The sequence below is a fragment of the Leptodactylus fuscus genome, chromosome 8 (genome assembly GCF_031893055.1).
Source record: "Leptodactylus fuscus isolate aLepFus1 chromosome 8, aLepFus1.hap2, whole genome shotgun sequence".
NCBI classification, from domain to species: Eukaryota; Metazoa; Chordata; class Amphibia; order Anura; family Leptodactylidae; genus Leptodactylus; species Leptodactylus fuscus.
In genome coordinates this window covers 83,542,238-83,554,625 of record NC_134272.1, presented here as the reverse complement: position 1 = coordinate 83,554,625, position 12,388 = coordinate 83,542,238, and the positions used below count along the sequence as shown (strand labels likewise).

The following is a 12,388-nucleotide window of genomic DNA, read 5'->3' as shown; positions in this document are numbered from 1 at the left end:
AGGATAAACAGAGGCCAAATGTAAACATCTTAAGGTTGAGCCCCTTCAGAAGACGACTTGTCTTACTCCTTCCGTGATTGGTGTTTGCCACATTCATACGGCTTTGATATTCTTTGAACACATTCCAACTTTTTCTATGTTCCAGTTTTAGCTGCACTTTTTACTTTCCCGTACATATGATTATTTTATAATTGCTATAATTTATTTACAAATACAGCTGGCTTCTCTCGCTACAATTAGATAATTCCAGAATGAATGTTCCGAGAGCTAATATTAGTTTAAAGTAGGCTCTACAACTTAAAAAAATGAATTTGCAGCAAATGGTTTAAAGTTAATGAGCATTTCCATCAAAAAAAAAAAAAAATCTGCAGTTCTTGAGTCGTCATCCTGTGAAGTTAGTAAAATTTCTATTTCATTTCTAGAAAAGCTGGGTGAGAACTAATATGGTCATCAGTGCAGCGGCAGGGATTGTCACCCAGCTTTGCAGACTGCTGAGTATTTCTAGATGTGATGAACCATGAAATCCTGCACTTGATTATAGAATTTTAAATGATACTTTGTAGTCAATATTTTAAGACTCTTCTATGGGTCGGACATTGATTTATTGGGTGGAGAAATATAATTATGGATAAGAGGGGCAATTTTGTTCCTTCTTTGATTTTAAAGGAGTTGGACCAGGATCAGGATCGGGAAAGATCGGATTCCGGTCGGCGATCGGCTGGAAAATGATCGGAAATCGGATTTTAAAATCGATTCTGAAATCTCATGATCGGCTCAACCCTAGTCAGAATTTTTTTTTCAATTTTTTTTTAAGGCTGCAAATATCTGGTGGGGGCTGACAAGTGGCCCCTGCACAGATCAGCCCATATTATACAGAGCACAGAGCAGGAAGCCATTGACTCTAGACTCCGCATAGTGGCTGGGCATTGTTACTGCAGCTCAGCTCCTATTGATTTCAATAGGAACGGTATCGATGTCCGGCCACTATACAGGGATCAGAGTCAGCGACCTCGTACTGCTGATCTGCGCAGGTGCCGCCTGTCGACCCCTCAGCAATCAGGTATTTATGGTGTAAGGATAGACCATAAAAAATCCTGGGCAACCCCTTTAAGGGCAAATACTTTGTCACATTTAGGTTCCTATTTCGTACCTTTTCTTCATTCTGTGCCCCTTCCTCGAATATCCTAATAAGGCAATCTTAAGACTGTGACTCTCGGAAAGATTTATGATCCAGTTCACTTTTAAACGCAGGGAAAATATTTACAAAAAAAAAACCTCTTCAGTTTGGAATAGATTTTATGTAACAGATAAGTAATGTGTAAATATATTGTCCCCGCTAAAAAATGGCGCTGTTTTTGTAAGTCTGCTATCGACTATCTGCCCGGAGCTTGATGGATGTTATACAAACCTCATGTAGACTTATGGTCCGAGCTGAACGCTCTACTCCGGCTCTGCAGACACTACACGAACGCTACAGATGCCCCAAGATATTAGAATTGACTGTTGGGATGGAGTCAGTAATGGAGTCCGGGGGAGATTTCATTGGTTTTAAATTGATAACAGCTGAATGAATGAGCGATGGCTGTGTTATAGGGCCCGGCGCAGACCCCGCTCCTGTGAACCAGGCTATGGGAACTTCTCTTCACTTCATGAATTACATTTCCTTTCATCCTATGAGCATGTTTTAATGATTAGAGATTGTTTTTGGAAGTTGTTAAAATTCTGATTTCCTGGGATGGTTCTCAACAGTACAGTCTTATCCCACTTGTTAGGGTTAGTTTGGCAGGAGGAGGGGGAATACTCTAGAGCCTTGACCTATATGTATTACACTGCTTGTTACTTTGTATGGAGCCAATTTCAGTATTCTTAGTTTCTGTGGGTAAATAAGATAGATAGATAGATAGATAGATAGATAGATAGATAGATAGATAGATAGATAGGAGATGGATGATAGATAGATAGATAGATAGATAGATAGATAGATAATTGATAGATAAATAGATAGATAGATAGATAGATAGATAGGAGATATATAGATAGATAGATAGATAGATAGATAGATAGATAGATAGGATATGGATAGATAGATAGATAGATAGATAGATAGATAGATGATGGATGATAGATAGATAGATAGATAGATAGATAGATAGATAGATAGATAGATAGATAGGAGATGGATGATAGATAGATAGATAGATAGATAGATAATTGATAGATAAATAGATAGATAGATAGATAGGAGATAGATAGATAGATAGATAGATAGATAGATAGGAGATGGATAGATAGATAGATGGATAGATAGATAGATAGATAGATAGATAGATAGTAGATAGATAGAAGATGGATAGATAGATAGATAGATAGATAGATAGATAGATAGATAGATAGGAGATGGATAGATAGATAGATAGATAGATAGATAGATACTATATAATAGATAATACAGTAGATAGATGTGTATAAAGCTAACTTCAACTGCATGTACTCCATCTATATATTGGTTAAAGAGATAGATAGATAGATAGATAGATAGATAGATAGATAGGAGATGGATAGATAGATAGATAGATAGATAGATAGATAGATAGATAGGCGATAGATAGATAGATAGATAGATAGATAGATAGGAGATGGATAGATAGATAGATAGATAGATAGATAGATAGATAGATAGATAGGAGATAGATAGATGATAGATATATAGATAGATAGATAGATAGATAGATAGATAGATAGGCGATAGATAGATAGATAGATAGATAGGAGATAGATAGATAGATAGATAGATAGATAGGCGATAGATAGATAGATAGATAGATAGATAGATAGATAGATAGATAGATAGATAGATAGGAGATGGATAGATAGATAGATAGATAGATAGATAGACACCTATGAAATATTGCAGAAGGAAATAGATTTCCGAGTAGAACAGGAAGTTTGTGTGATGGGACTTCAGCCAATAGCTGAAGAGCAGAAAGTGATGTGGGGGTGGAGGATAGTGAATGGAGGGTCATAATGAAAAATGGCTGGCCCTGACTTATCATAGGACCCCAGTAGGCCAATTATTTTTTTTTATGAATTATTAGTATTTGCTTGGGTTAGACATTGGCATACAGGGAAGCCACCTATAGGTAGCGCTAGTGAGGCAGCTTCCTAGAGGAGAGCACTGTTGCATCAATATGGATGTTGCATTGGAATATTCTACACTTTGCAATTTCACATTTTACAGCACAGCAACGGCAAGAAAAAGTGACATGAACAAAAAGTGAGCAAATGGAGCTTGTTCTTCCCATCGTACTCCTGGCACTTGCTGAAAATGATTGCACCAGACCGGGGACACATGACAGCCATTAACCTGCTTGCATTAAATAACCGCCTCAAATAATTTGACATATTTATAGAAGCTCGTGCAATTAACATTACAGTCACCTTTCCATAATTTGTCACAATATGCCGAACTCAGTCGGGGCGAAGACGCTAATTTTGAAATTGGTGCGATCTCACCTGATGTACCGATATAGTGTAAGGCAGGCAACATGTCGACCAGAGGATGCAAAGCAAAAATAATTTCATGCTAAACTGTAATTCATTATTTAAATGTGATGAGACAATTAGCAGGTGCAGACACAGACAGATCATACATCCTTCATACAGGGCGAGATGTCATTAAAAATAGCAACAAACAGGAATCGCCGACTTCTCACCTACAGCAGCTTTATTGAAAAACATTCATTTAAGGAACACGGAAAGGGAAAAAAATGCCAGTGATGTGCCTGAGATTTATATTAGATTTAATTAGCATGTATTTCCACATCGTGACATGCAAGCAAGAGGTGTTTATGAATAATTACTATGTTAGGATAAGGAATTAGTGCAGGGAGACGGCGACACACAGGTAGAGAACAGAGCAACAGCTCGGCTGCAAGCAAAGTACACGTATACATCAGTGGCGTAACTACCGTCATAGCAGAGGAGGCGGCTGCCACAGGGCCCGGGACATTAGTGGCCCAGCGACAGCTGCTACCACTGCGTTTTTTTTAAATAGGCCATTAACAGTAACGAGCCCTATTTACTTACCGATCCTGGCAGGGCTGGGATCAGCAAGTGACGCCGCGGGCCCCACAAACACTATCATTATACTCGGGGCCCCGAGTATAATGATCGGAGGCCCGGGAGAGGTAAGAAACATAAAAACACTTACTTACCTCACACGATCTGGACAGGCTTCAGGCCTAGTCGTCTGACATCTCATGACCCCAGCCTGCTTCCCGGGTCATGTGACATCTGACGTCATTGAAGATGGACTACAGCGGAGGCCGACAGCGGAGGAGCGCAGCAGAACCGGGAGATAGGTGAGTAACAGTGTTTTTTTTAAATGTTTTTTCCCCCTGGGTTTCCGATTATTATACTCTGGGGTCTTTTCAGACCCCAGAGTATAATAATTGTTTATGGGTGTCCACAGTGGGACATAGTACTGTGTGCAGGGGCCACTATGGGGGACAATACTGTGTGCAGGGGCCACTATGGGGTATAAAACTGTGTGCAGGGGCCACTATGGGGCATAATACTGTGTGCAGGGGCCACTATGGGACATAATACTGTGTGCAGGGGCCACTATGGGGGATAATACTGTGTGCAGGGGCCACTATGGGGGATAATACTGTGTGCAGGGGCCACTATGGGGGATAATACTGTGTGCAGGGGCCACTATGGGGGATAATACTGTGTGCAGGGGCCACTATGGGGGATAATATTGTATGCAGGGGTCACTATGGGACATAATACTGTGTGCAGGGGCCACTATGGGGGATAATACTGTGTGCAGGGGCCACTATGGGACATAATACTGTGTGCAGGGGCCACTATGGGACATAATACTGTGTGCAGGGGCCACTATGGGGCATAATAAAGTGCGCAGGAATGCATAAGAGGGGGTCAGTCGAGGTCTTCGGTATCGGTGTCAGTCGGGGGGGCATATTAAAAGTTCGCCACGGGGCCCCGCCATTCCTAGTTGCGTCACTGGTATACATGTTATTTTATCTTCTACATGTCTCTATTTATTCCTAGGGGAGGGTTAGGTTTCATGTTCTGCAATTCTGTAGCGTGAACGTGTAAAACAAGAATTATGAATATTGTATTCTATAAAATAATATGTGCAATACAGAATAATACAGTATATCATATAATGCAACATTGTATAAACTCATGGAATAGTCACATAATTAGGGTTGATCGATCGGGATCGGGAAAGGTCGGATCCTGATCGGCGATTGAGCAAATTTCACAATCGCGATCGGCTGCAAAATGATCGGAAATCAGATTTTGAAATCTCAAGATCGGCTCAACCTCAACTGTATATATAGTATACAATTAGGGTTGAGTGATCAAGATGGGGAAAGATCGGATTCCGATCGGTGATCGAGCAAATTTCACGATCGGGATCGGCTGGAAAATGATTGGAGATCGGATTTTAAAATCGATCCTGAAATCTCAAGATCGGCTCAACCCTACACATAATATATAATCAAATAAAATGATTTATTATAGGACAATGTCACATAATAGTGTCTTGTATCAAATTATATGAGTGTATAATACAGTATATAGTATATCATACAGGGTTATATAGCCTATAGCAAGCAGCCAACCAGGAATGGGAAGATTGAGAAGTGACAAGTCCAAGTCAAACCAAATTATCCCAAAATTTTGTAAAAATCTCTTTAAATGGTGAAGTTATTTTGGGTCATGGAAAATAAGCCATTGACCTACATTCAATGATGGAGAATAACCAATCCAAAACAACTTATTACAGCAGCCATTGGCTAGAAGACAGGTCATTGACCTTGTTTCGGGGCCAAGAATGACCACAAGGTCACAGGCAGCCAATGAAAGTGAAATGAGTTTACAGCAGCCATTGACTGGCTTAGATCAGTAACCCTAGGTCATTGAAAGTAGGACAATGATTTTGAGTAGAAACGTGATATAAAGTCTAATAAACCGACTAAGCTCTGTCCAAATTGAAATGTGACCAAATCTGGCCCAAAGAGAAATGTGAATCCCAACAATATTTGGGGTGACCTTTGCCCATTGGAGGAGGAATCCTGGAAGTGATGATCCGGCCCCCACATATATAGCCCTGACCTCAACATCATCAGTCTGTCTGGGATGACATGAAGAGACAAACGGATTGGAGCAAGCAACCTCCACAGAAGATCTGTGCTTAGTCCTCCAAGATGGCGGCAGGAACAACCTCCCTGCCCAGTTCTGCCAAAAACTGTCTGCAAGTACCGAGAAGAACTGATGGAAGGCAAAGGGCAAAGGTCACACCAAATATTGATGGGATTTACAGCTCTCTTTTCTTCATTCACTTCATTATGTTCATTCAATAAACTATAAACCCTTCTATCATTGAAGGCATAAAATGATATAATGTATGATCTTATACAATCAAAACGACAAGTAATACAATACAGTATACAGGTTCATGTAATATAATCTCATATTTATATATTAGAAAGTCATATAACAATATAATGAAGTCACATAAAGTCCATAGAACGTGATCACAGAATATAAACGTGAGATACAATATAATGTAAAGTGTAAAAGCATGGAATCAATATAAAGTAACAATGTAACAATATAATATCAATAATAGTATTCACTTTCTACAACTCTTATCCTTCATCTCTATGACACAGACACAGTCAGCAGTGCTCAGCATGTTTATTCACTCACATCTGTCCCTTCCCCAGAGGAGCTTGCAATCTAATTTTTCTACCACAGGCACAAACTATAAGCAGGCACGAGGGACGCTTTAATCGGAGGCCAATTAACCTACCAGTATGTTTCTAAGCTGTGGGGGGGAAACGGAGCACCTGGAGGTAACGGATACAGACAGGGAGAGAATACATAGATTCCATGTAGACCATGTCCTGATTGGATTCCAACCCAGAACGTCAGCTCTAAGGCAGCCCTGGTAACCGGTACGCCGCCATGTTTGCCATGATAGGAAAGATCCAGATGGCAGGCCTCCAAAAAATTTTGAGGTCAAAAAATTAGGTAGAGCACAAATGGTGGAATCATGTCATTAGTATAGAAACTTTTTGAAGGAAAAAAAAAGACTTGATTCAATAAATTTGCGCAATGTTTTTTTTATTTTAGAAATAAAAAATAATAATTTATTAATTTTTAAGAATGTCACCATACAGGAATACCATTAGAGGGGATTGAAAAATGTTTAATGTTCATCTTTGAAGAAAAACTTCCCATCTCAAACTCGAGCCTTGTCTCCATTTTGTCTAGATCAAGTGTTTGGCTGTCACCTTGAGACTCTCTGCAAACGAGAGAACGCTACAGTTCCACATTTTGTACGGATGTGCATAGAAGCCGTGGAAAAGAGAGGTACGTGGCATCACAGGAGGCAGATCTGTTTTACCCTGAGACGACCTTCTTCTTTACCAACCATGTATTCTGTCTCCTGATCTGGTACTAGAAATTGGTGTATTGTTCTTTTCCATGTCTTTCACTGGTAATGCAGTTTTTCTGGGGGGGTTCACTGTGTAAAAAAACAACATATAACTCCTTGTGTATGTTAAAGGGAATCTGTCATCAAAACCCAGAATATCACCCCAGCCCTGCAGTTAGATAGGTTACTGTCACCAGACCCAGCATATCATCGCAGCCCTGCAGATACATAGGTTAGTGTCACCAGATCCAGCATATCACCCCAGCCCTGCAGATAGATAGGTTACTGTCACCAGAACCAGCAGATCACCCCAGCCCTGCAGATAGATAGGTTACTGTCACCAGAACCAGCATATCACCCCAGCCTTGCAGATAGATAGGTTAGTGTCACCAGAACCAGCATATCACCCCAGCCCTGCAGATAGATAGGTTACTGTCACCAGAACCAGCATATCACCCCAGTCCTGCAGATAGGTAGGTTACTGTCACCAGAACCAGCATATCACCCCAGCCCTGCAGATAGATAGGTTAGTATCACCAGAACCAGCATATCACCCCAGTCCTGCAGATAGATAGGTTACTGTCACCAGATCCAGCATATCACCCCAGCCTTGCAGATAGATAGGTTACTGTCACCAGAACCAGCATATCACCCCAGCCCTGCAGATAGATAGGTTACTGTCACCAGAACCAGCATATCACCCCAGCCCTGCAGATAGATAGGTTAGTGTCACCAGACCCAGCATATCACCCCAGCCCTGCAGATAGATAGGTTACTGTCACCAGATCCAGCATATCACCCCAGCCCTGCAGATAGATAGGTTACTGTCACCAGAACCAGCATATCACCCCAGCCCTGCAGATAGATAGGTTACTGTCACCAGAACCAGCATATCACCCCAGCCCTGCAGATAGATAGGTTACTGTCACCAGAACCAACATATCATCCCAGCCCTGCAGATAGATAGGTTAGTGTCACCAGAACCAACATATCACCCCAGCCCTGCAGATAGATAGGTTAGTGTTACCAGAACCAACATATCACCCCCGCCCTGCAGATAGATAGGTTACTGTCACCAGAACCATTATATCACCCCAGTCCTGCAGATATATAGGTTAGTGTCACCAGAACCAGCATATCACCTACATCTGAGATCGGACCACAATGGAGACTGCTGTGGACCGATCTTAGACTCTGCCTCCTATGGCAGAACCAGCTTTGATTGGCCGAATGCTGTATACTGTATGGCATTTGGCCAATCAACACTGGTCAATGCATTCCTATGATAAAAAGTCAGCTCCCACTTAAACGTAAGCTGCCAGGGATCCCGACTAGCATATAATGGGCTGCCTCGAGATGTGCTTGCAGGTGAAGTTTGAAAGTGATGAGACCTTGCCAGCCCGAGCTTAATGCGAGAGTAAGTGCAATGCAAACACATCGTGGCAGCGCGCCATATGCTAGTCGGGATCGCTGGCAGATTGTGGTATGCGGGAGCTGACTTTTTCCCATAGGAATGCATTGACCGTACTCTTGCATGAATCTGGGGCTGGAAAGGAAGGTATATAGAGCCCCAAAGAGCTGTTTGAGTAAGATTCCCACCTAAATAAAGCTAATTCCAAGCTAACCCTGCCAGTATATCAATCCCTGTCTAGTTCACAGTCTCATATGAACCGAATCTGAAATCCACTATTCATATAAAGTGGAGGTCACCTGTTTTAGCCAGCCAATTACTTTTTCCGATATTTTTTTTTCGATGCATCTGTTGTCGTAGTTCCTGTCCCACCTCCCCTGCACAGTTATTGGTGCAAAAAAAGCGCCAGGGAAGGTGGGAGGGGAAACAAATTTTTACTGCGTTTGCCACGTGGTATTGGATTGGAATTGAATATTTCGAACAGCCTGATATTCGATCGAACGCAGTTCGCCCATCTCTAGTGCTACGTATTTTACAGTTTTCCAAGGAGATCTATATTTTTTCATTGCCTTCATATAGTTGTTATGTTGTTTAGTTTAAACATTGTTCCTAAGAATTGGCATGGACTCTTGGAGTAGACGTAGAGCATGTGAAGACTGACTTTAATATTTATGTAAGCTCCTGATGACATTTCATGCTGAAGAAAAAGCGTGTTGAGGTGCCAGAACCGCCGGAGGAAGGTTAGGGTTCAGAAGAACTAAAATTTTCCTGGTAATGGACCTTGCTTAACCAGTGTCTCTGACACTCCAATGTCATGGGAAAAAGTTACTTTTCGTCTATGGGAATAAACTTTGTTTAAAAATAATATCTGATGAGCTTGTTAGATGATCCGATGTGAGAAAATTAAGATTTTTTTTTTTCGAAGAAAAGGATGATATATTGATCTGGTAGAATTAAGTGGAATTTCAGGGTTCACCGGTTCAATTTCACAGACTTGTCAAAATTTCCCATAGTAAACTTATGTTATCTTGGTCCTCAACTTCTCCCAAGTCAAGTATAAGAAGATGCTTCCATGGTTTAGGTCTCTCTGGTCTTGTTCTTATTCCCAGAAGCGACATAAACCGATGGCCTGTGAACTTATCTGGTTTGTTGGGTTTCAATGCCGAACTTATAGAATTAACCAAATATCAAAGTTCTATATTATATTTATCTTGAAACATTGTTGGGTGAGATTTGCTCAAAAATTTTTATGCTTAATTTTATACGATGATCAAAAATTTGGGCCAAACTCTGTCCACTGCCTTGTATTGACTTCTTATCTCTACAGTGTTCACCATAAAACCATGGCTGAGTTTCGGTTAGCAGTTGTTAACTTGACATTTGTCATATGGACAAGGCATTCCAAGAAAGACTACACTGTAACTTTGAGTTTTGGATTATGTTTTAGAATTAAAGGGGTTTCCTGAAATTTACATATTGATGACCTTAGGATAGATCTCAAGAATGTCTACATAGTTTGTACTTTCCTCAAGATAGACCATCAATAACAGATTGGAGCAGGCCATGCTATTGTATACAGTGCTACAATGAACTGGAACTAGGGTTGAGCCGATCTTGAGATTTCAGGACCGATTTTAAAATCTGATTTCCAATCATTTTCCAGCCGATCCCGATTGTAAAATCTGCTTGATCGCCGATCGGAATCTGATCTTTCCCCATCCCGATCACTCAACCCTAGTCAATGCTTCTCTATGGGAAAAGTCACTTTTAGGGTTGAGCCGATCTTGAGATTTCAAAATCCAATTTCCGATCATTTTCCAGCCGATCGCGATCGTGAAATTTTCTCGATCACTGAACGGGCTTCGATCTTTTCCGATCGCGATCGCTCAACCCTAATTGGACCTGAGCTACATTACTGGGGCATGTTTACTACACAGTATACTGAGCCACCAGTTTCCAGTGTCATAGGATGGACAACATCTGATTTATTTATGGCCTTCAAAACAGGATATTTGTGTGAAACCAGCCTAAAGAGGTTCTCTATAACTGATAAGATCTTAGGATTGGTCATCTATGTCATCAATATCAGTCCGACACCCTCACTGATCAGTGTATGGAGCTAGAAGCAGACGGCTCTGTATACTGTATAGTGACTGTATCCAGTATTGCAGATCGGTTCCAATTCATTTAAGACATTTAGCTACAGATTTCAGTGTTTTCTATTATAAGGCATCATTTAGCGGTATTACTAACATACTTGCAGATACCTTGACATTACATGGCACTTGCATGGGCATTACATGACACAGACCCAATACAATATCCAGTCCTGCAGGTTGTGTAGACCTTGGTCAGTGACCATGTGATTTCTTATGGGGAATGCAACACACCATGAATTACATTCCAACCCCATGCACCTTGTCATGTAAACTATCACAACACCAAGCACAATAAGCAGAAACATATGATAGTAAATATATGTTATATCACCAACCGAAAATAATGGAAAATCATTCCGGCACTGAACAATGCACTAAATTTAACTCAATGACATTTGGTATAAATATAAGATGACTTACATGAGCTCACTTTATTCAGGGACATTTGCATCAAATACCTAAATGTGTTATATATGCAAATGATACTGTACACTGGTTCTGACACAATTGTCTATGGATACAACAAATTGTGATAAAGTGTGAATAAAATACATTTGCATCTTAGCATATTCAATTTAATCCTGGTTCATTTGCATGGAGCTTTAAATTAGCTGAAAGGTTGCAATAAATATTCACCTTCCTTAAAGGACCATTAAGTCTGAAATACAAGGTGAACATATATGGAAAAGAGACATTGTCACAGAGTCATCTATACAGTATAGCTTTATATCCTATAGGTATACTTGCATTGATAGCCATATATATATATATATATATATATATATATATATATATATATATATATATATATATATAGTTATATTCAGCATACATGTGCACTTTATAGCATTATACAACCAAAGAGAAGACACATCTTGTACTTATGTTAGTAATGAGAGAGCTGAAGTGAAGATTCTGTAACCAAACAGCAGGAGAAGAATTTGTTGATCTTGTTGGAGACAGTGACCAGTTGGGATTATATTAGTAAAGAGTTGGGGTGCAATGTATAGCACAGTGAATGGATGTAGATGGTGTATACAGTTGTATTACCAAATAGTCAATAGGAATTATCAGAGAAGGAGCATAGTGTGTTGATCTTGTTGGAGGCAGTGACCACTTCACTCTTGTGATTATAGTAGTAAAGAGTTGGGGGTGCAATGTATAGCACAGTGAATGGATATAGTTGGTGTGTACAATTGCATTACTAATTATAAAATGGGAATTATCAGAGAAGGAGAATAGTGTGTTGATTTTGCTGGAGGCAGTGACCAGTTTACTCAGTGATTATAGTAGTAAATAGTTGGGGTGCAATGTATAGCACAGTGAATGGATGTAGATGGT

The 12,388-nt window shown here is 40.3% G+C and overlaps 1 protein-coding gene across 1 annotated transcript in view; it reads left to right on the top strand.

Annotated features, from left to right (window-relative positions):
• ARHGAP15 (Rho GTPase activating protein 15) overlaps positions 1-12,388 on the top strand; it is a 381,433-nt gene that overhangs the window by 230,976 nt on the left and 138,069 nt on the right. The window contains exon 10 of the mRNA XM_075284535.1: positions 7,315-7,413. Coding sequence (XP_075140636.1) covers positions 7,315-7,413 — 99 coding nt within the window. The remainder of the gene's footprint in view (positions 1-7,314; positions 7,414-12,388) is intronic.